Here is a 27506-nt window from a genome sequence, read left to right on the forward strand (position 1 = left end):
AGAACAAAGGAGAAACAAGAGGAGAAGCCAGTGGGCAGTGAGAAAGGGCAAAGAGAGAGAGAAGGGGAGAGACCCAGAAAGTTCAGGGAAGGACATGTCTTAGGGTGGGAATTAACCCTGTATTTATAGCACAGGAGGTCAAGTTCAATGAGCTAGGATGCCCCTGAGGAGGTCACTGCAGCATTAGCCAGAATCACTTCTGTGTATGGGACTGAAGGCCAAGGTGGACAACAGGAGGGGAAGTGGGGCAGTGCAGTGGGCAGTCCTCAGAGGTCACTGTGGGGTGGGAGCTAGAGGGACCAGATACGTGAAACGAAGGTTAAAGCATGAGTAACCCAATTGCAGTTCCCAAACAGGGCTGAAGACTGAGAGGCAGCAGTCCGATGAGATGCAACTCGGATTTTGTGTCCTGCCTGACCAGACGTTTTTGTGGGATTGCTAGAATCCTCACAGAAAATAAGAGCAAACATAAAAATGGCACATGGTCTTTCGCTGCAAATTCTGCAGACATTAGCAACTTAATGGTCACAGGAATCTGGCAAAGCAGCCAGAACACATCCCAGGCACACATGGCCAACTGCCCCAAGCAGGGTCATCTCTGGTTCATAAAGAAAGGTTTGTGTACAGCTGTGTTTTGTGTCTGTGATTTTGTTTTCAAAGATTCATTTGATTTATTTGAAAGGCAGAGTCACAGAGAAGGATAGATACAGAGAATTTCTATCCACTGGTTCATTCTCTAAATGGCCACAACAGCCAGGGTTGGGCCAGCCTGAAGCCAGGAGGCAGGGGGCTTCATTGAGGTCTCCCACGTGAGTTCATGGGCTCAGGCACTTGGGACACCTTCTACTGCTTTCCCAGGCTCACTAGCAGGGAGCTGAATTGGAAGAGAAGCTGGGACTCAAATCAGCATCCATATGGGATGCTGCCATCGCAATGGTGGCTTGACTCTTCACACCACAATGCTGATTTTCACAGTGATTTAAACCAGTCAAAAGTATTAGTGTCAATTAGGAATTTCCTGGTGATAATACCTAGTCTCCACACTGCCAAGGAAAACTAAAGATGTTCGGTGTTCACATCTAGACACCAAGATAGGAGGGAGGACCTAAGTGCACAAATACCACATTCGAGCTTCTCCCTGCTACAGCAGGCTTGTCTCAGATGGCGTAATGAGGCTCACAAATATACTACAAAAAGACATGCAAATTCCTGAACATATGTGTGTGTGCTTATTTCTATATAAAAGATCCTCAAAAGAGTCACTGAAAATATGTATTATGACAAAACTTGCACAGACTTCAAAACCTTTTGTACCCAAATAAAGACCTTTTATTTCCATTTTCCGGGAAGGTGCCATGAAAAGCAGAAAGTGCTATGACTGTTACGAATGACTTTGTCAAACACACCCTTTCAACGGCAGTTAATATGAAAATACACTTCAAGTTGCCAATTAGAGATTTACTGACTGAAAGACTTGGAGACACAAATGCAGTCAAGAGGATTAACCCACACACTTGAGGCGGAAAGATCCGAGAGTACCTTTTTTTTAATAAGCCAAAATCATCTCAATGATAACCGCTGCAAACCATGACGAAGCACATTTTCCCACGACTTATTCCAGGACCCCTAGGCTGGTACACTGGCTCTAATCTTGTTCACTGGAGAGCTGGACTGGTTTAGCCTGGAAGCGCCCACAATGAGCAAATGGATGCACCAAAGCATACAGGGAGAAGTGTCCCCAGCCATGTGTGAGCAACAGAAATGGGACCACTTTGTTAAGAGCACCACTTGGGGCGGCCCGTTTCAACACGACAGAGGGGCCCCCAACCTTCACTGCACGTGTGTTGTGCATTCAGCCTAATTTCAGCTACATGGGAATTATATATATACATATTTGAGAGTCAGAGAGAGAGAGAGAGAGAGAGAGAGAGAAAGAGAGAGAGAAAGCTTGCCACTTCCCTCCCCAAATGATCCGGGATGGGTTAGGCTGAAGCCAGGAGCCTGGAATTCCATTTAGGTCCCCCAGATAGGTGCAGGGGCCTATGCACTTGAGCCATCTCTTGCTGCTTTCCAAGCACAGTAGAAGGGAGCTGGACAGGAAGTGGGGCAGACAGGCCTTGAAGCAGCACCCATATGGGATACCAGCATCACAAGTGCTGGTTTTACTTGCTAAGCCACGACACCGGCCCCTTGATTTTTGTTTAAACAAGTGAAGTCTCTCTTGCATGGTGAGTCAGAGAAGTGAGTCCTGGATCTGCCACCAAGAACTGATATCATCATGTTTGCAAAACGAAGGACTATCAGCAACAGCTATTTTAGGTATTTGGGAAAGAAAAGTTATAATTTTGCCAGGAAAGAAGGGAAGGCAGAAAAATGTGACTTTTATGCTGAGAAACAAGTGTCTGATGCCTGTGCTAGAGGTGGCCACTCTGATGACCTCCCTGACATGCCATCCCTTCACTGTGTCCATCAGAAAGTTCTAGAAACTGTGGCTCTTCAACTGGCACCTGAATATAAATTCAGCTGTCTAATCGTCACCTAACCTTAGGGAAACAGCAGGGCGAGGACTGAATATTTGTACAACATATGCAAGTGAAGCTCTCTTTTTCCCCAGAGAGCAATACATGACTAGACGGGATTACGGAGTGGACACTGTCACAGCCCACAGCCACAGCCCCATCAGAAAATCCTGGCAGAGGCAGGCAACTTGCCTGAGCCCACGCTGAATTTATGTATATTTACAAACAGCTTTATTACTGAGCAAAATCACATGTAATAAGTTTTCTGTATTAAAGGTGTACATTGTGGGGCAGGAACTTGGATAACAATATTTATTTTTTATTAGAAAGTCAGATATACAGAGAGGAGGAGAGATAGAGAGGAAAATCTTCTGTCCACTGGTCCACTCCCCAAGTAGCTGCAGCGGCTGGAGCTGAGCCAATCCGAAGCCAGGAGCCAGAAGTCAGGAGCCTGGAGCTTCTTCCTGGTCTCCCACATGGGTGCAGGGTTCCAAAGTTTTGGCCTGTCCTCGACTGTTCTCCCAGGCCACAAGCAGAAAGCAGGATGGGAAGCAGAGTCACCAGGATATGAACTGGCACCCGTATGGAATCCTGGCACGTACAAGGTGAGGATTTCAGCCACAAGGCTACTGCGCTGGGTCCAGAACTTGGGTTCGGTACTTGAAGACGTCCAGGTTCCATCTACACTACTCCACTCCTCACCCAGCCTCCTGCGAATGCAGACCCTGGCAGGCAGGCAGTGACAGCTCAGGTACTGTCACCCATGTAGGAGATCTGCACAGATTCTTGGCTCATGGCTCCGGTCTGGGTCAGCCCTGGTTGTTTCCGGCATTTGGGGAGTGAACCAACGGATGGAATATCTGTCTCTTTCTTATTTGCCTTTCGAAGAAGTCAAAATAAATAAAACGCTTAAAATGCTTAATTTGATAAGTTTTGATATATGCCCACAAAACCATCACCAAAAATAAAACGGTGAGTGCCTGTATCAGCCCAGAATGTCCTTTGGGTCTCCTTGTAAAGGCCTCTCCTCTCTCCCCAATCCCTTAACCACCTATTGCCTTATTCACTGATGCTCTAAATCACTTTGCATTTCCTAGATGTTTATACAAATCGTCTAGTTTGTGCTTTCCAGTTTGGCTTCTTTCAGTTGGCGTGACTATCTTGAGGTCCACCCTGGGTGGTGCGTTAGATGATTGAACACTGTGACCCTCATGAATACACCAGAACACGCTCTGATGCGGGTCAGGGGAGGGGTGGCAGCTGCTTTGGTCACTGGGGACTGACCCAGCCTTGACATGTGGAGGGGCAAGGCACTTTGACCCCTTAGCACCATGATCTGTATTTCCTAGGATTAAAGGAGAAAGAGTATGCGAAAGTGCTTGCATAGTCCAACACACTCAGGTGCCGACAACACATGGCTTACATCCCTCTCGCGGTTTATGGAAACTTCTCCATCTTCTGGAGTTCTCACACCAGTTCAGGCTCTGCACTGAGCTTACAGACACAAACGAGTTAACTTCATCCTCCAACACAAGGAAGCAAGTTCTGCTCTTACATCTGTTTACTGATGGGGGAACGGTGACCCCCACAGTGCACATCAGGAGGTGACACATCCAGGGGCTGTTCCCAGGCTGGCTGCTGCCATTTTGCTAGCTCACTAACAGGAGAGAAATCAGACCCATTTGGCTTAAAGTGAACCTAAACCAGTACAAAACACAGAAAGGCATGCTATCACAGCCATTCGTGAATGAAAACAAATGGTCTTTAAATTTCAGAAATGACCATTTTATCTGTGTCAGCATAACGGATCCATGGTGTGTTTAAGAACACTTATTTATGTCTTGAGGAGGGAGTGAATGTTGCTATCCTTGGGTCACTCCCCAAATGGCCCAAAGATGAGGGCACGAGAACCCTTAACCCAGGTCTCCTATGTGGGTGGCAGGAACTCAATTATTTAGGCAGTTCCTGTGGCCTCCCAGGATCTACACTTGCAGGAAACTGCTGTCAGGGGCTAAAGCATAGAAAACCAAACCCAGCCACGTGGGTGTGGGAGGCAGGTACCTCAACCACTGTGCTAAAGGCCCATCACACAAAGCCATCTTGAAGCGAGCCACTTATCATGAGCGAAGCTGGCCACTCCTGGAAGGACAGCCACACCAGCAGAGGGCACTATGGGCACTGCCCTGAGGAAAATACTGCCTTGGAAACAAGGTCAGGTGGGTCAATGCAGGCCATTTTGGCTGCAATGCCTTCCTTCTGGTGCCTTCTGCTATCCTCACAGAAGCAAACTGGGAGACAAACCACTGTTCATAACATTTTCTTCAATGACAATTGTGCTCTCAGATCTCTAGGGAGGGGAGGGCGTGACAGCACAACACTTCACATCGCTGCAGGGGATGTCTGTAGCTGATGTCCAAGTGCTGCGTTAAGTCCCCAGTGCAGCTGGCTCCCTGTGAGGACTCCTGGGAGGCAGCAGGTGATGGCTCAAGTGCTTCAGCCTCTGCCACCCACCTGGGAGACCAGAATGACGTCTCCGGCTCCTAGCTTCAACTTGGCCCAACCTTGACTGTTGCAGGCATCTGGGGAGTGAACCTAGTGGATGGAAGAGCTCCCTCCCTTCCTCGGGGTATCCCACCCACCCTCCATGATCTACTTATCTGTCATCTCTATCTCATCATCTATTTGTATCTCCCTCTACTGTTTATCTCTCCCCATGCTACATCATTTGCCCACCTATGTAGTTTCTCTAATCACCCATCCTTATCTACCTGTATCTCCCTCTACTATCTAGCTGTATTTACTATCTATCACCTAGCTCATCATCATCATCTAGCTCTATTTATCTGTCATCTAGCTCTTTCTCCTACTTCCTATCACCTGTATAGCTGTCTTTATCTCACCATACTATGTGATTTTGTATGTATCTATATACATATGCATGTATATGTACATCTGGTACCTATGTCTTTGTATGTATGTATCTCTTGCTATCACTGTGCCTTTCAAACACACACAAATAAAATCTTTCCTGGAAAGTGGGTGAAGGAATGGGGACTCTGGGAAGGTGAGAGATTAGTGCAGGGTCTCTGTTCTCATGGAAGAGCTGGGGATGAACTGTCTCTGGCGTGTTTATCCAGGCCACTGAGTTTACCTTGTGACAGGTACACTTGGTGTTTTCAGAGGAAACATTTTTGCAAGCACAGGACGAGTGCACTCCAAGGTCTGCCTGCAAAGGGGTGGGATTTCAGAGCTGCCAGCATTGCACTTCCTGGTCTGCACTTCCTGCCTTGGCTGAAAGCTGTGCACAGTCAAGGAAAGGGGGTTGTACGATAATGCACCTGCTGTGGATGCTGACTTCAGGAGGCCACACACTCCTAGGCTTTCTTTATGGCATCCCCAGAGCGATTGTAAGTGTCTAACAGAAGAGGCATAAGCTCTTTCAGAGGTCAGAAGACAGAGGCTTTGGCCACATGCCATGGTTCCCTTCTTCCAATCTTGTACACCGGAGAGCCTTAGTTAGTTGCTTTAGGCCAAGAGATGATCCGAGAAGAATCTTCAAGTCACTTTGATTCAAACCTGTCCACAAACATGAGCAACTACGTCACCTCTTTCTAGGACCCATCACCGCCGTGCGTGTAAGTGATCATGTCTGCGTGTGCCATGTGTGTTCATGTGTGTCCTGCTTTCACATGTGTCCATATGAACGTAAGTGGCCATGCATGTGGTGTAGGTATCTGTCCTTGCATGTGTGACTGTCTCTCACCCTGTACACTGTGTGTTTGGCATACATGTACGTACATGTGTCTGCGTGTCCACCCTACATGCTCAGCAGCTGTGCTGTGTGCTCCACAATCATTCCAGCAGCCAGAGGAACAGCAGCAAAATGTAGCACTGGGAGATCAATCGACTCCAGTTTTCTCAGATCTTAAAATAACACCTCTCTTCTCTGATCCACACAAGATATAACAGAAAGCTTTATCACTACACTGTCTTTTCATTAACACAACACTCAATGTGGACGTGAGTCAGTGCTTTCCAGATTGTTGGTAGCAGAGCTAGTCACACAGTGGGTTCCTGGGATGCACAACTTCCCAGGGACATTTTGGTCGGTAAGGGAAGAGCAGAGAACAAAGCTCTAAGCTTCGCAAGGAGCTTTGCCCACGGTGTGGTCAATGAAGCAAAACGCTCCATGTAAAAGTACTCACAGTTTAGAAAAGATGCCTATCTCATTTCCTAAGAGGTGAAACTATTCCAGCTCCAGACACGCCCTGCAGGAGCCTCCTGGATGGCTATTTTTCTTATTCGCACAAGTTCACAGCAAGGTTACAAGTATGCAACCTCAAGAGTCGGACTGCCCAGAGTTCAAATGTGGCCTTCTCCACTTACAGCTCTGACCTGCTCGGTATGCATGCCAGCTTGGCTTCTGGTTCTTACTGATCCAAAGAGGATAAAAACCTGCTTCCTCTCCATAGTGAAGGCAGCAAGCCAGCGGGCTCAGAATGGACACTGGGAAAACAAATATCCTATGAAACAGCCAGAGTCCCTGTTCATCAAGTAAACACCCTTTCCCGTGCACGGATGTCAATGCCAGGACTTCAGAGAACATTCCTGCTGCCACCCTGTCTGGTATTGTCACTTGGACTGTTTTCACCTCTGGAAATGACTGACTATGGCAACGAACGCTTACTGGAGCTTTGCTTATGTATAACCAGAAACTGCTGCACAGCCCATTTGGGTGCCCGCTCGTCCACAACGTTCAGCATTTTATGTTCTCACAATCACATTCTACTTCCTACTACTTCTTCCTAGGTGGATTCTGTGTCTTGGTCCAAGTTTTGAAAAGTCAAAGAAATAAAGTTGCCCAGAAATGCACACAGAGAATCATATATTGTTTCCCCTTCAGTCCTACCCTCCTCCCTGCCCTGCCATGACAGAAATAAAGGACAATGACAAGACCAGATGTATGGCATTGGCCAAACACTGTAGAGCTGGTTGAGGTGCACCTGAAAGCATGTACTTAAAAAAAAAAAAAAAACAACCCAGAGACACATGCGATGAAAAGCCACATTTCTTTGAGTGCAAAAAGTTTTCAAAATTCACACATGGTTATTCCATGATTCTCACTTCCATGGACTTGCAAAAGACCCTCTGTAAACTCATGCCTATACTTGTTGCTCTAAGCAGTTTTCTGAAAAGATTTATTTGAAAGATGGTGCATGAGAGAGATGGAGAGAGAACATCCACAGGCTGATTCCCTCCCCAAATGGCTAGAAGGACAACAGCTGAGCCAGGGCAAATCAGGAGCCAGGTAGCACGGGCCCAAGCTTCCCTACAGGTGCAGGTTCAAGTCGAAACTGCCTTACTTCTGACCCAGTTGCTTGCCAACAGGCCTAGGAAAGCAGAGGAAGATGGCTCCAATGCTTGGGCCCCTATAAGCCATGTGGGAGACCCAGATGAAGCTCCTGACGTCTGGCTTTGGCCTGGTGCAGCCCTGGCTGTTGTGGGATTTGAGGAGTGAACCTGCCAATTGGAAGAACTCTGTCTCTGCAACTTTGCCTTTCAAACAAATCGATCTTTTAAATGTTAACTCTTCTGCCACCTCCAGCAGTCCCTATAGCTGACCCCTGCCTTATTTTTCCACACCCTTTAAACTGTCTATTGTAGATTTTGTCATCTGCCTCTTCCAACAGCAGACAAGAACCCCTAAAAGACCCGAGGCCTGGCACTCAGTATTGTACAAAGTGAACAATATTCTAAGTATACTGCAGGCATTGGAGACCTACTCCTTGAATTTCTCCACTTTTCCCCAAAATTTATTTTTTGTTTCCTTGAAAGGCAGAGTTAGAGAAAGAGTGGAAGAGAAAGAGAGTCTTCTGTCCACTGACTCATGGCCAGGCACGATCCAGTCCAAAGAAAGGGGCTTCTTTGAGGTTTCCCATATGGGCGCAGGAGCCCAAGAACCCACTCTGCCACAGCACTGGCCCCAAACTTCTCCAATCCTAAAGGTACATCTACTTTGCAATGAGCAGGAGCGAGTGCACACCCGTAGGACTGTGGAAGACCAGCAACAGAGTCAAGGCATCAGATATCTCAACCCCAAGGGATGCCTGCAGGTGTCTGGCCTCATCCATGTTTTCTTTCTGCATTACCAACTCCAAGAACACTAGCTGGGGCTCAAAAAACCATGGGTGGGGCCAGAGCTGCCACAGGGTCAGGGTAGATGCTAGGATTTCGTGTGCCATGCAAGATTCAAGAAGCAGTCTAAGGAAGACTTCGTGTGTGTGTGTACCTTGTGCATGTGTGCTACTGAGCAGGGTCGGGTTGGGAGATGAAGCAGCAGGTGCAGGTGGACCACAGGTTGGGAAAGGGTTGATGGTAGGAGGGGCCGGAAGCAGGAGGGCAGGTGGAACCTCACAGGGTAGGACTCCAGAGCCTTATGCCTCTGGTGAGCACAGGCAAGTAGGAATACTTTCCTCAGAACAGCATCAAGACCAGGTCTCCGAACCTCCTCCCTTGAAATCCCTTCCCACTTTCCTGCCAAAGTGCCATGAGCCTCCCAGGCCCCCTGAGGACTGATTAGAACCCCCTTGGTTCACATACACCTGCCTATTACGTAGCAGACCTGGAACGATGCCCCTAGCTCCTAGCTTTGGTCTTGCCCCAGCACCTGCCAACATGATTCTGAGGATTCTGTCTGCCTCTCAGACCCCTGGAAAAAGAAGAGCACCCCCTGTGGTGATTCATTGTAAAGACACCTTAATTCTATTCTCAGCCCTGACTCAGAAGTACCTGCCACCCCCTGGAGCAGCAGCACGGGTCAGAGGTCTGGGGGGCTTGTGGGGTGGGAGGCGGACAAGGGACAGGGCGGAGAGCAGGCAAACAGTCCAACAAAGCAAACCCATCCACTCAGGATGCTGGATTGAGAATCTGGGATTTCCAACAAGTCTCTGGGAGCTGGTGCATTCAACAAATGGGGGTTAGGGATGCAGGGTCGGGGAGGGTGCTATTCTGTTTGTTGAAGAGCTGGGGTCTGCACTAAGTGTGGGGGGAAGGATCCTGCAGACCTGGAGACCAGGATGGGGGTGGATCCAGGCAGAGAGCAGCAGCAGGGGTCTGGGCTTGGGGGCAGAGAAAGGAGCCTGATGCCGGGGACAGGTGTGACCACAGCATCCTCCTAGTCTCTCCTAGTGTATTTTCCACTTGGTCCTTGTGAGGTTACCATGTGTGCTTTCCATTGGACTAAAAATTCCCCCACAAGAGCCCGACTACTTTTTTTTTTTTTTGGAAGAACTCACTATGGCATCATCAATGATGCCAGAAATGGGAAAGATTCTTCATGAATGCATGAAGGGTGCAAACAAAAACCAAGAGCAGACAAGCATTGGGGAGGAGGAGGCTGAAGGAAGGATTTATTTTTATCATGTTTAGTTTTTTATGACTTGGAGATGCTCCTCCAGATATGTCTGAAGGCCAATTAACACCTCAAGAAACTCAGAACAAAGTTGGGGGAGAATGTGATTTCTCATGACAGGATCAGACATTCAGGAACTTTAACTCAGCGGGATGAGCTTCAGGCTTTTGCCTGATGGGAGGCTGGCACTGTAGTGCTGGGATCCCATATGAGCGCTAGTTCAAGTCCTGGCTACTCCTCTTCTGATTCAGCCCTCTGCTTGTGTGCTGGGAAAGCAGCAGAGGATGGCCCAAGTGCTTGGGCCCTTACTATCCATGTGGGAGACCCAGAAGAAGCTCCTGGCTCCTGGCTTGGACATGGCCCAGCCCTGGGCATGGTGGCCATTGGGAGAGTGAATCAGTGGATGGAAGATCTCTCTTGGTAACCCTTTCAGATGAATAAGAATAAAAACATTTATAAGACACCAGCTACATATAATACTTATTATATAATATGATGTCCAGAATACTCAAATGTTGAAGTTCTTGGATTACAGAGCTTTAAAATGTGTTTCCCTCACACCAAACCCCTCAAGGTACTGGTATAAACCTATTTTTGAATCATGAAATGGAGCCAAGTCACCATATGCCTCCTTTTCTCTCTTTTTCTTTTCTTTGTGCTGGGTGCAATGCTAGCAATTCTCTTTATTTTAATTTTGCTGGCAAGCACATTATTCCCAATTCTTGTTTTCATGGTTCTTAGGTATTTTGGGGAGGGGCTGCAGGATGCAGCCAAATCAAATGTATTTTGGGTGTCCAAGGGTTTAAGTCAACACAGAGAGAAAGCTTGCTTTGCTTTCTTGCGTGTTGTCTTTGAAACTTGATGAAGAGCTTGTTTTTGAAGAATACTTTTCACATCTGAAGAAACCAAATAGGTAGGTGCCTGGGTTGGGCTGAGGTTCTGTGGCAGAGAGAGAGAGAGAGAAGAGGCTATTTCACACTCTCTCTGGGAGATTGATGCTTTTGGAAATTTTGGTCATCTTTCCAGATATTTATCCCTGCAACTCTCCTTGTCAGCTCAGACAGGGTCTATGACAACTTCACCTGCTGTAGCCACACACCAGGTACAAAGCAAGCAGTAGGCACTGGAGACCTGAGTCTCCTCCCTGGCCTTCTCCCAGCTTAGCTGTGCCCCAATCACTGGCTGCCAGCCTCCTGTGAAAACCTCAGCCAAATTCCACATTTCCTGCACCCTCCTCTACCCACCCCCCTGAGTCGATGTTCCCTGCTCACACCCTGCCAGCCAAAGTGAGGCTCAAAGGGTGCAGACACTCCCTCAGGTCCAAGTGATCCCAGTAGTCTCCTTCATGCCTGCAAATGCCCAGAGTTCCAAATAGGAACTTTAGTGGCCAAAGATGGGCACCAGAAACAGCCCCCTTGGCTTCTGAAGTCAGGACAAAGGCATCATGTTCATTCTCAGGGGTGAACTATGAGTCAAGCACACACACTTGGAGAGGTGCTCCCTTGTCTTGCTGAGCCCCCTCCATGAAGATCTTAGCTCACAAAGGGGCACACAAGAGGTGATGACTTTGTCACACAAGAGTGAGCTGCATGGTACCTCAAGGATTTCTTGAAATCTTACTACTTTCTGGGTATCATTTCCAGCTGCAAATCTGTGTTCTACTTGAAGAGAGATTTGGTTAAAAACTATCTCTAAGAAACTTCACTGTGTTGAGTCCAAAAAGGCTGAAGATGTAACCTTTTGGGCAGGTGTTGGGGTGTAATGCTGCCAACAATACCATTTCAGATGAACATCAGTTTGTATCCTGGCTGTTCCACTTTTGATGCAGTTCCCTGCTAAGGCACCTGGGAAAAGCTGCACAAGATGGCCCAGATGCCTGGACCTCTACATCCACATTGGGAGTTCCAAATGAAGCTCCAGCTTTTGTGTCTGCTTGGTGAGTAAACCAGCCATTAGAAGATTTGTGTGTGTGTGTGTGTGCTTTGCCTGATACTCCATAAAAACATACATGCTTTTTTTAAAAAAAAAAATGTAAACAAAATAACTCAGGAAACACAATGAAGCCAAATCCTCCTAGGTCACACAGGGCTCCCCACCACAACCTGGCGGTGTATGAAGTGACGGCTACTGTTGTCTCTCACGCTTGTAGGGGCTTTATTTTCAGTCTTGGAGGGCAGCAGGAGGCAGAGTGGCTGCCCTGGCCCCAAGGGCTGAGTCCACAGGCCCTGTGGAAGGTACACTCCAGACTGGCATGGAGGAAGGTACCCATCACAAGGGCTCTAGACCCAGTGTCAGGGTGCTATGATTCATGGAAGTAATTTCCACAGTCAAGGCCTTCAGGAAGATGGTCTCCCCTTGCTATTCTCAGCTGTTCCCTATCTTCACAGAGGGGAGAATCAGCACCAGGAAAATTTGGGGTGCAGGCAGGTGTGTTGGTGCAGAGATTAGAGACACCAACAGAGGAGGCTCCTCCCTGCGAATGCCTACCTTGGAAGGCAACGGATGATGGGCCATGGTTCCTGCTACCCATGGGGGAGACCTGGCTGGAGTTCTAGGCTCCTGGCTGTTTTGGCCATGTGGGGAGTGAACCAGCAGCTCTTTCTCTTTATCTCTGGTGTAACTAAATCGAAGGTCATGGAACACGGCCACTTGATAGATCAGTGTTCTTTCTCGACCTTGCTGCCTTGGGCAGCTCCAGGAGTGAAGCCATCAGCTCACAGTGACACAGAGGACCGTGTCTGGCCTGTCCCAGCATGCCTCCTCCTAAAGCCCTCACCAGGCTGTGCTGGGACAGTCATGTACCCATGATGCAGTTCACATCACCAAAGACCACCATGTGGCTCCTGTGCTGCACACACCAGCAACATACACTTACTCACACTCAGGAGCCTTCACCTTATACTGTCTGCCCCTCCTCTCTCTTATGTGTCTTCTAATAGTCTCTGCTCAGTGCACCTGCTCACCTGGCTGTGTTCTATTCATCCTCTAATTAGGCTGAGGCAACAGAAATGGAGGGAGAAGCATTCAGGGCAGAGTTGCAAAGTGGGACAGTTCCAGGCATGCATATGGGTGCCTGAGGTGGGAGAAGGAGCAAGGAGTGTGCCTAGGGCTCTGCCCAGGCGAGGCTCCAAGATCAGGGGATGCAGACAGGACTTGAGAGACAAATAGTGCCTTTGCTAAAGCACAGGCTATGAGCTGGAGTCCCCCATGGCCTTGCAAGTGTTGTGTGGCTGCAAGGCTGGCATCGGCAGTGTCTACTTTCCTGGGCTGGCATTGGGGTGAGACCTATGGAGCCAGAAATGCTAAATGTAGAGCCCTGGAAACCCAGCAATCATGGTCAATCATATCTGCAATGGGATGTGTGTCACAGTCAATGCCACACCCACAAAGAAGTAGAACTAAGCACAGCCTCGTCTCTCTCTAGGACCCAGCAAAGGATCAGCTTGACCAATTTACCCAAGCCACATCTGCAGCCACAGAGACATCCAGGCCTGGATGCTTCCAGCAGCTCTGCTCACAGTAACTAAAGCATGGGAGCACCCAGGATGTCCCTCAAATGGGGCAAGAGAGGAAAAAAAAAAACATGGGGCATCCAAGGAGATGGAATATTACTCAGCATTGAAAAGCAGTGAGCCAGGAAAGGTATGTGATGGAGTGGGAAAAGCCAGTCTGAAACAGCTCCCTGGAGGGCAGCATTCCAATTTTGACACATTTCCAAACTAGAATAGGGAAGCAGAGATCGGGGTTTGCTGAAGGGAGTGGAGGTGAGGGCAAATGGAGACAGAGAGATGGAGCACAGAGATGCTTTGGATCTGAGGATCCTGTATGATGTAACAATAATGTAGGACCATGATGCTATTTGTACCTGTGTCCAACCCCTGCGAAGGCAGGACAGGAAGTGAGTCCCTACACTGTGCTGATAACAATATATCACTGTGGGTTTCTCAGTTGTAACAAGAGGCAAGGAAGCTAATCCTGATTGAGGTCCAGGGTCCCTGGATATAGGAAATTTGATACTATTGTAAGAAAATTGCCTTTCATTTAAGAAAAAAAAATCAACAGTGCCAGTGCAGTGGTGCAATGAGTTAAGTTGCTTCTATGCAGTGCTGGTATCCCACATGGGTGCCAGTTCAAGTCCTGCATGTTCTACTTGCAATCCAGCTCTCTGCTTGTGGTCTGGGAGTGCTTGGGTTCCTGTACTCCATGGGAGACCCAGAGGAAGCTCCTGGCTCCTGGCCTCCGCATGGCTCAGCCTCCATTGATGCAGCCACACTGGGGAGTGGATAGAGGCCCTCTCTCTTTCCATCTCTCTCACACCCACTCTCTCTGTCTGTATCTCTGCCTTTCAAATAAATAATTTTTAAAAAATTCATAACTAACAAACCACCAACACTGTACAACAAACTTGGAGTCAACAGAGCTTCTAGAGACTGAAAATTCTATGAAAGGAAAAGACAGTGGACTGTGGACCAGGGGTACTCACTGGCATGGGCAGTGGGTTTCCAGAAGGATTCATCTGGGTCTCCCATGCGGGTTCAGGAGCCCAAGTACTTTCCCAGGTACTTTCCCTGCTGCTTTCCCAGGTCCTTAGCAGGGAACTGTGTTGGAAGTAGAGTAGCTGGGACTTGAACCAGTGTCCATATAAGATTTTTACCATGCTCCCCACCCCCAGCCTCACTTTCTGAAACTTCACCTCCCTTCCCCCAGCTTGGGTTCAGTTCCCTTTGGGTCTACCCAGGAGATGAGATGCTCTCAGGCCAAGAAGGCAAGATACAGGAGCAGCTCCAGGACCCGGGCAACCTGCTGAGATGGAGTAGTTCCCAGCACCTGCCACCAAAGCCCAGACAGGTCCCCCTGTGCCTGTGCAAAAACAGCAGGTGCCTGGAGGGGGTCATTCAGCCAAGGCATCAGTGCCTGCCAGCCCTGGGCTGCAACTGAACCCTCCCTGCAAGAAGCCACTAGCCAGCCACTGGGCTGATGGGAATATCCCTGCCTTGCATACCAAGGCTTCATTCTCTAAGAGGCTGAGCCCTAGGAATAAGGGAAGGCAGTCATTCTCACCTTCCTAGGATGTCACAGCCAAGGCCAGGCATCCCTGTTTGTCTCCAGAGCATGAAGGAGGAATCCCATCCCCGGACACAAGGTTCTGCCTTAGGTGTCAGTGGGCTGCATTCTGCATGTCCCTGTGGCTTCTGACACGAACCCAAGGCCTGTACGTCTCATTCTGCCAGTTAATGAACCGTGTGAGGTCAGTCAACCAAGCAGGTGTTCTGTGGCCTTTTCGTCTCATTTAAGTGAAGACTTTCTCATGTTAAAAAGTTAAAATTTGGGGCTGGCACAGTAGCTCGATTGGCTAATCCTCCACCTGCTGGCACCAGCATCTCATATGTGTGCCAGTTCATGTCACAGCTGGTCCACTTCCCTTCCAGCTCCTTGCTTGTGGTCTGGCAAATCAGTAGAGGATGGCCTAAAGCTCTGGAACCCTGTACCCACATGGGAGACCTGGTGGAGGCTCCTGGCTCCTGGCTTTGGATAGGTTCAGCCCCAGTAGTTGTAGCCATCTGGGGACAAAAACCAGCAGATGGAAAATCTTTGTCTCTCCTCTGTATAAATCTGCCTTTCCAGTAAAAATAAAATAAATACTAAAAAATGCTAATATTGAGAGGGCAGGTATATGACGTGGTGATTGGAGTACCACTTAGGGTCTCCAAGTCCTGTGTTTGAGGGTCTGCTTGGTTCTGGCTTCTCCATATGCACTCTGGAAGGCAGGAGTGTTGGTTCAAGTTCTTGGTTTCCTGCCACGCACATGGAAAACCCAGATACAGTTCCTGGCTCCTGCTGTTTTTGTTTTTTCCCCTGGCTCAGCCTTGACCACTGCAGGCATTTGGGGAGTGAATCAACAGATGGATGATCAATGTCTCTCAGATGAAGATAAATCAACAGAAAATTTTCGAAAGTTTCTGTCAGGCACTGATGTTCTGGTTAAGTTACTCCCTGTGACACCAGCATTCCACTAAGGCACTGGCTCTTGTCCCGGCTGCTCCGCTCCCAATCCAGGTCCCTGCTAATGAGTCTGGGAAAGCAGCAGAAGATAGCCCAAGTACTTGGGTCCCTGTATCCACATGGGAGACCCAGATGAAGCTCCTGACTCCTGGCCTTGGCTCAGCTCTGTCCTGGCTGTTGTGGCCATTTGAGGAGTGAAACAGTAAATGAAAGAGCTTGCTCTGTAACTCTGTCAAATAAACAAATAAATATATCTTTTAAAAAGAGTTCATATCAACATTGAAAACAGCAATAAGGTTTTTTTTTTTTTTCAATACCAAGAGCCCTTCAAGGGAGCAAACGAAATCCACAAACTCTTCATACCTGCTTTAACCCATTCTTTCCCAAGAAAGCACGTGCTGGGTTTGTCATAGGGAGGCTTGGCTGTGGCGTGCGCAAGCCAGACTGATGGCTTCTGGGTGTGTTTCCTTTCATCCTCTGTGCATCTCCACACATGAGAATGAGAAGGATGGGTGAGTGGGGGTGGGGAGGAGCTTGAAGGCATAAGGAAGATGACGTCACCAGCACAGCTGGCACACAGACCCTGATCCTATGTCATGGGTATCTTGTCACACGCACAAAAGATGCAAAGTGAGGCAGAAAGCAACTTTGCAGTACAAAAGAGGAAACAGTGTAGTGGACGGATGGATAGACGGAAGCCCACTGCTATACTTGCAAAGAGGTCTCCATAGCTCGCAGTTCTGTGGGTCCAGGAGCCTGGCACGTGCTCAGCTGTAGTGGGGGGGGGGGTCTCGCTACAGGTGACATCACAGTGGCAGGAGTGTGTGCAGGGTTTGGGGGCAGAGAACACCCAAGAGAGCTCTGGGAAATGCCAGGCTTCCTCCCAGCAACTCTTCAGGGGCACTGATCCAGTCCCAGGAGACCTGCAGTCATCCCTCCTGAGGCTGATAGCTCATGACATCACCACCTCCCATGAAATCACCCTCAACATCCGCATGACGCCACCATCTCCATCATGACGTCATCACCCCGTGACACACCAACACCACATGTCATCGCCTCCCTGTGATTTCAGACCTCATCACTTCCCTATAACATCCCTTCCCCATGATTTTATCACCTCCTCATGACCACAGCACCACCTTCTATGACATGACCACTTCTCCACATCATCACCACATCATATTATCACCCAATGACCTCATCACCTCCAACAAGCTTCGCCTCTGGATGCCACCACCTCAATCCCAGGATCAGAACACCTGCAGACAACAGTAGTAGGGCCACAGGTAATGGTGGTGGGCCTTCTGCTGCTAACCCCAGCCTACCCCTCACACTACCCTGCTCCAAACACAGTGTCCACTAGTGTGATTCTTCAATGCCGGGCAGCTGAGCAAGGAAGCCTTGAAAAATCAGTGCTTTCTGGTCTAGTGGACGCTGGGATGTGGGCCTGCTGGCTCATGGGTACAGGGAAGGAGGGCCCCATATGGCATCCTCAACACTCACCCAGAGACCTCTCCTTGGTCTGGTTGGTGGAACGCACCACGGGGAGGCTGGCTCGAGTCCGGCTGCCTCGGGAGAAGGGGCTTGGAGCGTCGCCCTCAGACATGACTTCCAAGGAGTCACCCGATGCCTCCGACAGGTGCTCCACCGGGTCTGAGCTGAGAGGCTGAGGGCTGTGAGACAGCTTGGGGCTTCTCGTCTGCAACACACAGATCAGAGAAAGTGGGGAGAGAGACTGTCAGCCAGGATGTTGCAAACCATGCCCACCATCACCACCACCACTACCACTACCCAGGTCTACCAATCTGGACGAGTGGCAGAATGATCCGATATAGCCCTCAAGAGAGCTAGACAGAGAACAGCAGCCCAAGCCCATCCAAACGCCAATAGGAACTTAAAATTTTGTTTCTGAATGTTCCACGGAGAAGTTCATCATGCGTGTCTATAACATAAATGCCACTGGGAAGGGAGGACAAGCCCTGGGCACTGGAAAGACCGATGTCAAGCCAGTTACTTTGCTGCCGTGTTTCCACCATTGCTATGGTAACATGAGAGGACACCACATCCACACTTCTGCACACCCAGTATGGACAAGGAGCTCACGGCCAAGTCGCAGCATGAGGACCATGTCCACCTCCAGGGGAGGATGCTGCTCACATCACCATGATATCTTTTGATTTTGAAGTAGAAATCACCCAGAGGTTTGTCCAGCTGTGTCTGTTATTGACCTTAGCAGTTTACAAAAAACTCCTGTGAGAATATCCCCCAGTCATTGAATCAAGTGCTTATCCATCTTATATAATCTGACAAAACAGAACTGATCTCTTCCTTATGTATACTTACACACTCCCGCATAACTGAACTGCTCTCTTACTTATCCATACTACATAACCCATGTGACTGAATTATCTCTTATCCATACCATATATACCCCTGTGTAACTGAATTGATTAGTTATCCGGATAGTAGGGATAGGGTTGAGTGTGTTTTCAATCACAATCTAACAGTCAACTGCCTTCCTTGAATGTGAGCTACAGGCTCTGTCTACCACATATGAGATTCAGAACAACAAAAATAAGCAAACCAAAAACACAGATATGTTGAATTAAGTCCAAGCACTTTTAGACAAATTGGTCAGATTTGTCAAGTTCCACCCAAAGTACAAGAGATTGTGTAGTTTAGTGCAACAATTTACTCTGTGCCTCACTCACTCAGGCTGCCCAAAGCCTACTGTGCACCCAGCCCTGTGCGAGGTACTGAGGACAGAACGATGCACAAAACACACACAACTCCCACTCCCTTGGGGCTTGTGGCGTGGAAGGGGGACATATAAGTTACAGCTCAGTGACAGGTGCAACCCAAATGTGTGGTTCAGACCGCAGAAGGTGGTGGATCTGGGTGGACTCTCAGAAAGAACCGGTTCATGGCACCTCAATGCTGGCCATACTAACAAACTGTTCTTGAGCTCATATAGCACGGTCTGGGGCTAAAGACAGTTGGACAAAAAGAACTAAGAGGTGTTGGCAGTGGGAGTGAGTGTTCAGGAGACCACGGCTGATATTAAAGGGAGTGTTGGAAGGGGAGGGGAAGGAGAGATTGTGTGAGAGTCAGGCTGGGAGTGGCCTTGAGCCAGCAAGTGTCTGGTCACTAGCCCCCAGCCCAGCCTCTCCTAACTCTCCCAGCAGTAGCCATCTGCTTCTCAGCAGCCTGATATACTATGTACCCCTGCAAATGCAACAACCACCAAAATGGTTTCCTGAGACATCCTTTAAGTTACACACACTATAACGACTGCTCTAAAGAAATGGATAGCTTAGGGCAGAGGAGGTCCTAAGGAGAGGGTAGAAGACTAAGATGCCATTGTCCACAATGCTGGCATCCTTTGTCACAGCACTGGCAGTGGAAGACAGCTCGTGAGGGTTTCTAGCTGCTGGCTGCAGCCTAGGTACAGCCCTGGTCACTGTGGACTTTCTGGGAGTGAACTAGCTGGATGGAAATCTGTGTCTCTTGACTTGTCAAACCCATCAATCAAGCAAAGACATAAAGGAACTGGGCAGGCAGGCATGAGGTCTCATGTTCTATGTTTATGTCCTCAATACTGTGTGTGACCCCAGTCCCATGATGCTCATTGCTAAAAGGCGGTGGGGCGTTCCCTTGATCCCCCCAAAACACTCACTGAGGTTATTTCATTGCATATCTTATGTTGGATTGGCAGACAAGCTCCAAAGAGAGGAGAAAGGGAGAGCTGGAGCTACAGATGCTAATTTTGTTTTTCTCCTTTCATTCTCATTTCTAGACCCTTGAAGCTCTACCTTGAACTTTCCAGTGCCCAGAGAAAAGCTGCTAATCCACAGGTGCCTTGTGAGGCACAGTGGGAGGGCTGCTCACACCAGGCCTGCCCTGCGCTGCTGCAGACCCTATTTTGAAAGGACAGATCAGCAAGCTGCTGCCTCAATGAAGTTTTATGTTCTGCCCATGAATGCCTGGGTTGCCTTAGTAGAGAATTGGGAAATGGAAGGGACCTTATCACATACAAATTCAATGGGAGGGGCTCATCTGCTCACCCTCAGCAAAGGGTGGACTGAATGAAAGAAGCAGGGCAGTCAGAGGTTTCGCTAGCTGCAGAACAGTGGAGTCACGCACACAGTGGGCTTAAGGTTTTCTCTTCTGCTCCAGCTCTGTGAACTCAGAGAGCTAATGGATTGGTCTAACCAAGAGCCCAAGGTGCTGAGTTTGCTTAGAGTCCTTCCTACAATCCTTGTGTCCCCTGCCACTGACCACCTGTGTCCTTGCCATCTCTGCCCCTTTGCCAAATCTTTCAAGGTTGGGCAGGATGGCACACCTAGCTCACAGTGGGCCTTCCCTTTTTCCATGTACCCCACCCCGACCCCCACAACGCTGCTGGCCATTCTCGGGATGTGTCTCTGGCCTTCGCCTGGCTTCCCAACTATTCAACAAAGTTTCTGCGGCTTATGGCTAGAAGGCCCCAGTGCTGACTACAGGATCATGGCCAATCAGGGGACCAGACAGAGGATAGCTACCATTCCATAATACAGCAGATACACATGGCAAGCAGCAGAGAACAACCAACGGGCCCTTGGAGTTAGTTTCCTTGCAAGCTAGTAACTTTTAAGAGGGCTCAGCAGAAAAGACTGAGAGAGAGATTGTGACAGAGGGGAAGCAAACGAGGTGTGTTTGACATGGAAAGCTTGGGTGCCAGCAAGATACAAAGACACACATCCAAAGGTACCTCCGTACGTGCAAAACAGTATGCAGGCACCTGCCAGGCTTGTCACCAGCCAGGGTGTCACAACGAGGTGCATAGCAACATCCAAGGACACCTACCCAACTACCCCAATGCCAGATGGGCATAGCACCATGCTTAAGTCAAGCTGGGAAGAAAGAGCATCCCCTCTTCCAACTGAGGGACAGAGAGGAAGCCGTGTGCCCAAGGCCTATTTTGATGATTGATCCTCGAGCAGCCCAGTTTCTGGCAGGCTGAAATTTCAACAAGTTCCTCCCTGGTGTTCCACCCTCACAGCACCCAGACCCAATTCACGGTTTCCACCTGTGAAAACACAATGGTGTTTGGGCTGGAGCAACATCAAACTACTCAGCAGCTGGGCAAAGGACAGGCATACCTCGGGGTTTCCACGAGATCCTCCCTGAGTGAACGACTGTTATCGGATCGGAGGTGGAGCAGCAGTAGCTGGTCTCCCCACTGCATGGCCCAAAGCGAACCAGGCAGGGCCTTATCATTTTTATCAGCGGAAGAATCACTTGAATAGCATGGTATTATCAAAGAGGAGGACAGGAAGCCTTTCTCACAGCACAAGGAGTACCTAGAAGCACCCTTGTCTAGGGTGTCCCTGGAGGCAAGCAGAGCCATGCCTACTTTTGCATGTGCATTCTGTAGAAGGAGATTCAAGTGCTTGCAGGGGAGACACAGTCTGGCTTCCACAACCCACAGAACCTGAACCAGGAACACAAGGACTCCCAATCCCCAAGGAAGATAGATAAAGAAAAAAAAAAGGCATCACCACCCAATTATTTGGGACAAGCAGATGACACTCCGCATCTCTCTGCAACTTAACATGAGGATCCTAAAATGCAACTCCAGGGAAAAGCAGAATGCCACCTGCACCCTGTTTTTGTGTCTTTTTACTTTCCAGCTGTCGCTGCCCACCTGGTGACCCTGTGAGAATGGGACATAAACTTGCTGCTGAGAGAACCCTCCACTAATGGCTGAATCCTCTGGAAGCTGGATTAGCTGACAATGAGGAGGCCTAGCTGCCTTCCTCTCTCCTCTGACCCCTTCCCACCAACAAGGAAGTGGGAGGGTCACCCCCAGCATGCACGTGTTCATGCAGTGATTGCTGAGTGCTGTGTTTGATCGGTAGAAGACTGGATAGTTACTACCGTTGGTCAGCTAGCACTGTAATGTGCATTCCGTTCCCACTCATGGGGGCACCAGCAATGTTTATTTGAGAGTTGCAAATGACAATGAGCAAGCATCACCTTACTATCGAATGAAAAATGATGCGACTTTAAAAAAAAACTATTTTTATTGGAAAAGCAGATTTGCAGGAACCAGGAGTTTCTTCCAGATTTCCCAAGTGTGTGTGGGTCCCAAGGCTTTGGGCCATCCTCTACTGTTTTCTCAGACCACGAGCAGGGAACTGGGTTGGAAGCTGAGCAGCTGGGACACGAACTAGAGCCCATATGGGATCTCAGCGCTTGGAGGTGGAGGATTATCCAACTGAATCAACGTATTGCAAAAATGGTGCAGAATACCATACACAGCTTTGGCATCTGCACTCATCAACTCTCTCCTCCAATGAGATTTTCACATCTGATATTTAGCGCATCTACCTGATGAAGGTAGATGTCTCCTTCCTGCAAGCAGCCTTGAGTCCATCAGTTATGTGGGTTCTTTCCTTCCTTCCAGTTCTAAGATCAGAAAGGTAGACAACTTGAACAATCAAAATGCTGAGTACCAGGCTTGGGCTCCCACTGTCCTCCTGGGCAGAGGTCTGATAGGCAAGCAGCAGGAATGCACTGTAACAGGTTCTGTAGTAAAAGGTGCCTGGGTGAGGCCCGTGTCCCTGCAGCAGCGAGAGCAAAGGTACCTGTGGCCAGGCTTCGAAAGTTCAGGTAACCCACGCCTAGCACAACACACAGGGCTAAACACAAGCTTGGCAAAGTCTCCTGACCTAAGCCAGGGTAAACCCATGCCTGCAGCCCACACAGACTGCCAGGTTCTGGACCTTATGGCCATCACCCACCCATACAACCCCAGGGGACTTTGCCCAGAGCAGAGGCCTTCACCTTCAGGATAGGCATGTGTGGGTGCGATGAGATCTTAGACGTTGCAGTGGGGAGACCACCCCATAATGTAGATGGCCAGCAGGGGCAAGGACAGAGGGGCCACTGCAGATGTCCAAGGCTACCAGGCCATGAGCACTTACAACTGGAGCCTGGCATACATCCCAGGAAGAGTTTGTCATGACTTTTGAACTTACATACCAAAGGCATGCAGCAGTGGAAACACGTGCATACTGCTTGTTCACACACACTGAGGTGCACACACACACACACACACACACACACACACGGTCATGCACACACCCCAAAGCAGCAACCACCCCCGCCCAGTGTCACAGGAAGGGCTTTCAAGCAGAAAAAAAAAATCACCTTGTAAAATTCTGACTAGTTTTGTGTGAAAAACTATTCTATTCCTTGTCTAGTTCTGTTAATAGGAATCAACGCTTACTTAATGTGTTTATTTGAAAGGCGGGGAGAAAGAGAGGCAGAGAAAAAGAGAGAGGAAGAGAGAGAGAGAGGATGTTCCATCTGTTGGTTCTTTCCTTAAGTGACAGGGCTGGGTCACAGTTTGAAACTGTAGCCACATTGCCCCGTGAGTGGCAAGGACCCAAGCTGTTCAGCTATCACCTGCTGCCACCCAGAGTTCACATCGGCAGGAAGTTGGGGCAGAAGCTGAGCTGGGAACTGAACCAGGCACTCCAATGGGGGAATCAGACAACACAAACAGAGACTGACTTGTGATATCACACAAAACCTGGTCCTGTGTAAACAGGTCACATTAGGGACCTCAGACAGTCTCTGTGCAATCACAGCAGGATGCCGACCCCCGCAGGATCATGGTGAGGGCAACTGTGGCCAATGCCAGAGAAAGCCATCTGTAAACTGTATGTGAAGCTAAGCTCCCAGGGTTTCTGGGAGACACTGCCCCTCATTTGTGGGGAACAGCTAGAGGCCGCAGCTCCTTCTAGGGGTCCAGTGGGGTCCCCTCGTCTCATGAGCTGGATTCAGGGTGAAGTCCAGTTTTGAGACAAAGTAGATTGGATCTCTGGACAGGATCTGAAAGGAGGAGCAGGAGGTCTTGTCTTCCACCTTAACCTTCGCTCAACTCCATCTCTAAAAATAAACAGGCTGCAACTGGAACTTGGTTTATAAACATAATTGGAAAAAAAAAATTTGGGAAAAATCTCTCAGGTCTCCAGATCTAGCTGTTAGGCAGCAGAAGGAAGACAGCAAAGGCAGGCTGAGGGGTCCATTTTTTGCAGCATCAGAGAAGAAAAAAGGAAGCAGTGAGAGGGGATTTCACACTCCACTGTTGAGATGAAAAAGTCCCAGCTCACAAGGGCGGATCCATTCCCAAAGCAGGAAGCACTCTTGTGGGGTCTTTTCCTCCTTTCCTTCTCCCACCTACTAGGGGAAGTGGGCGGCTCCTCTGGCTCATCTTGTGCAAGGAAGTCACAGAGGTTTCCATTTTGCCTGAATCTAGACAAGTGAAAAGGATTAAGAACGCCCAGCAGGACCTGTGTTGTGGTATTGTGCGTTAAGCAGCCACTTGTGACACCAGCATCAGTTCTAGTCCTGGTCATTCCACTTGGGCTCCAGCTCCCTGCGGATGAACCTGGGCAGGCAGCACCACAAGGCCACCAAGGGCTTGGCCAGCACTGGCCACCTATGTGGGATACCTGGTTGGAGCTCCTGGCTCCTGGCTTTGATCTGATCCAGCCCTGACCGCTGCGGCCATTTGAGGAGTCAATCAGTGAATGGAGGCTCTCTCCCTTACTCTGCCTTTCAAAAAAAAAAAAAGACATCTTTAAAATAAAGTACAGCTGCTGGGGCTATAAGCTGTTATCACTGATGAGCTTTCTATGCCTCAGTCTCTATATCCATCAAACGGGAAGCACAGAGCACGCCCACCCCAGAGGGCAGCCGAAAGAAGGAGACACTTTCGGACAGCACTGGCAAGGTTTTCAGAGTGATACTCAAAGTTCTACAGGAACACGTTGCTGCCATCACTGCGATAATTAAAAAGCATCAAAGGGAAACGCTCCCAGCCTGCACCCAGCATCGGACACACTTGAGGGAGTGCACAGCAAGGTCTCTTAGCAGAGAGACCACCCACTACACAGCTTTATCAAGACCCCCCACTGCTCACTCCACACCGTAGCTCACGGGGAATGCTGTAAGTATTGCCACAAAGCATGCTGTGAGTGTTCATGTTCAGTGCTATTCTCACCACTGAGGGGTGGGGGAAACACATTCGTGTTTTAGAACGCCGTCAGCACTTAATTCCCAGTCCGGGGGAAGGGGACAGGCAGGAGGATTTAGCCGCTGACCATTCCCCCCCTCCCCCCGTGCCCACCCGGATTAGAAGGCGACACACAGTGGGGTGACACGGCAGGAAGTGAGGAGCCATGCCGGGTGGAGGAAGAACAGGCAGAGTACTAACTCGCTGAGATGATTCGATTTTCATCAAGTACCTCTGGAGGTCAAGTTCGGCCTGGAGGGACACCAGCATGCACTGCAGAGCCTGTGGGCCAGGAGAAAAGGGGCGGAGGGAGGGAGGGAAAGAGCAGAGAGGGTGAACAGGGGAGAGTGAAAGACGGCCAGCTTAAATCCGTGACGAGGATGCAGCAGTTCACCCGGCTTCCCCCAGACAGAGAGGTGACATGGTGGCTCCCCATCCCTGGATCACAGGGAGGATGGCCAGGAATGCGTCTCCCCTCTCCCTCCAATAACCTGCTGGCGGAGTGCCTGTCCGAATGGGCCTGTGTCACTTGGGAATGCATCACACTGACCCCTTGACCATATGATTGGCCCAGAGCCAGGAGGAATCATGGAGCAGGAAGTGTCCAGTCCAAATGAAGGCAATTCCCCACTAAGGCCCTAGGCAGTCATCTTGAATACACACGCACACACAAACTTGAGAGATAGAAAATGGCAGAGGGACCCAGACAGTCTGTGTGTGGGTGGGGAGAGAGAGAGACAAGCAAGCAGGAGAGCAGGAGTTCCTGTTCAGGGCTGGCCAACATTGTGGAATAAGCAGGTTACACTGCTACCTGTGACACGCACATGTTTTAGAAGTGTCGTTTGGAGTCCTGGCTGCTCCTGTTTCTGATCCAGCTCCCCGCTAATGTGCCTGGGAAAGCAGCAGAAGACGGCACAGTGCCTGCACCCCTGTCAACCATGTGAGATCTGGGTGAAGATCCTGGCTCCTGGCTTTGGTTTGGCTCAGCCCTGGCTATTTGGGGAATGCATCAGTGGACGGAAGCTCTCTTTAATTTGCTTGCTCTCTCTGTCTGTCTGTGTGTGTATAACTGCCTTTCAAATAAATAGATCTTTCAAAAGAGAGGGTGAGTTCACTCTCCAAATGCCAGAACATATCCCAGATCTCTCATGTCCATACTTAATTGCTTGACCCACCCCGCCTGCCACCTGCCAGGGTCTGGAGGAGCAGGGAGCATGATTCAGGAGGTGAGCTCTGTGGGCATCCTGACAGCTTTCCTGGTCACTAGACCAAGTGTCCACTGCTAAAGCTGCCATCCAGAGTAGCACTGGTCACCGAGACACAGGTCACTGGAGCAAGGGACGTGTGGAACCCAGGCCCTCCACCTGCCTGCTACCACAGGGGAGAGCACACTCAACATGACACGCAGGCAACCCCAGGCCGGCCTTGTCAATCCCTGCACATACTCTTGCACTCAACCAGGTTAGTCCTGACACAGCCTATCCTGTTCACATGCTCACTATGTCCATGTTGAAATATTTTTATTCTCTTCACTCCTAATGGATTCATTTCTGGAGAACTCTTGCTTTTCTTTGTTTTTTTTTTTTTTGAAACAAATCATAGTAGGAAAAAAAATTTGTGTTTTAAACAAGGAACATTTCCATGACCCCCATGCGAGGTCCCTGACCTGTCCTTCCGTCCAACCCACCCAACGTAGCATCAGTACCACATGGATCATGGAAATTGTGCACTCGTGGAAAGTTCTGCAAAGCATTCATGAAAGAAACGCATTGAGGGTATGCGCTTACTGTGGATATGTGAGTACGACACCTGAGAAGATGCATTTACACGGATTCCTTGACACAGTTGCCTATGGCTACATGGATGACAATCTGCATGTAACCCACCTATGGTTTAAATCACCATTTTAGATTATAAACACATACACACACACACACACGACAGGGCTCACAGAAAATATTCTATCAAAAGTATTCTCAGAGGAAAAATCAAAGTGGGAAAAACTTCAAGCCAAAAGCACAGTGATACCATCAGCAAAAGTTACCATTCACTAGGCTGACCCCAGATGACCCCTGATCTCAAATGACTATTGATTCCAGATGACCCCTGACCCCAGCTCCTCGCTTCATGGGTGATCAGCCCTGAGCCCCTCTGCATGGGCATGTAAGTGTTCGTTCACCACCAAGCAAATATCTTTGGCGATGGAACCCAGATAGCCAAGTCCCTGGATGTGTGGTAAAGAGGAGAGTGAAGTCATGGTAGGACGGCAGATCTCAAAAACCACTGCACACTTACACTATAAATAGAGAGAGGAAGGGGTAGAAGCATCCCAGAGGGGTTCCACAGAGAGGTTCCATGGCAAGGAGACAGGGGTGGGTGAGCCACTACCTGTGGAACCAGGCGAGCTCTCCCCAGAGATCATTGGGAATGCAGGGTGTGGACGAGGCTGCCCCATGAGGGCTGATGAGCCAGATGACATCAGCTCACCACAGCAACTCCAAGG

At 49.2% G+C, this 27506-nt stretch overlaps 1 protein-coding gene across 13 annotated transcripts in view; it reads right to left on the reverse strand.

The window, feature by feature from the left end:
* Positions 1-27506, reverse strand: part of KIAA1217 (KIAA1217 ortholog) — a 372896-nt gene that overhangs the window by 94836 nt on the left and 250554 nt on the right. For all 13 annotated transcript variants that reach the window (XM_058669605.1, XM_058669608.1, XM_058669602.1 and 10 more), the window contains one exon: positions 17440-17635. In XM_058669605.1, the coding sequence (XP_058525588.1) occupies positions 17440-17635 (196 nt within the window). The remainder of the gene's footprint in view (positions 1-17439; positions 17636-27506) is intronic.

This window comes from Ochotona princeps, chromosome 10 (assembly GCF_030435755.1).
Source record: "Ochotona princeps isolate mOchPri1 chromosome 10, mOchPri1.hap1, whole genome shotgun sequence".
In the NCBI taxonomy this organism is placed as follows: domain Eukaryota; kingdom Metazoa; phylum Chordata; class Mammalia; order Lagomorpha; family Ochotonidae; genus Ochotona; species Ochotona princeps.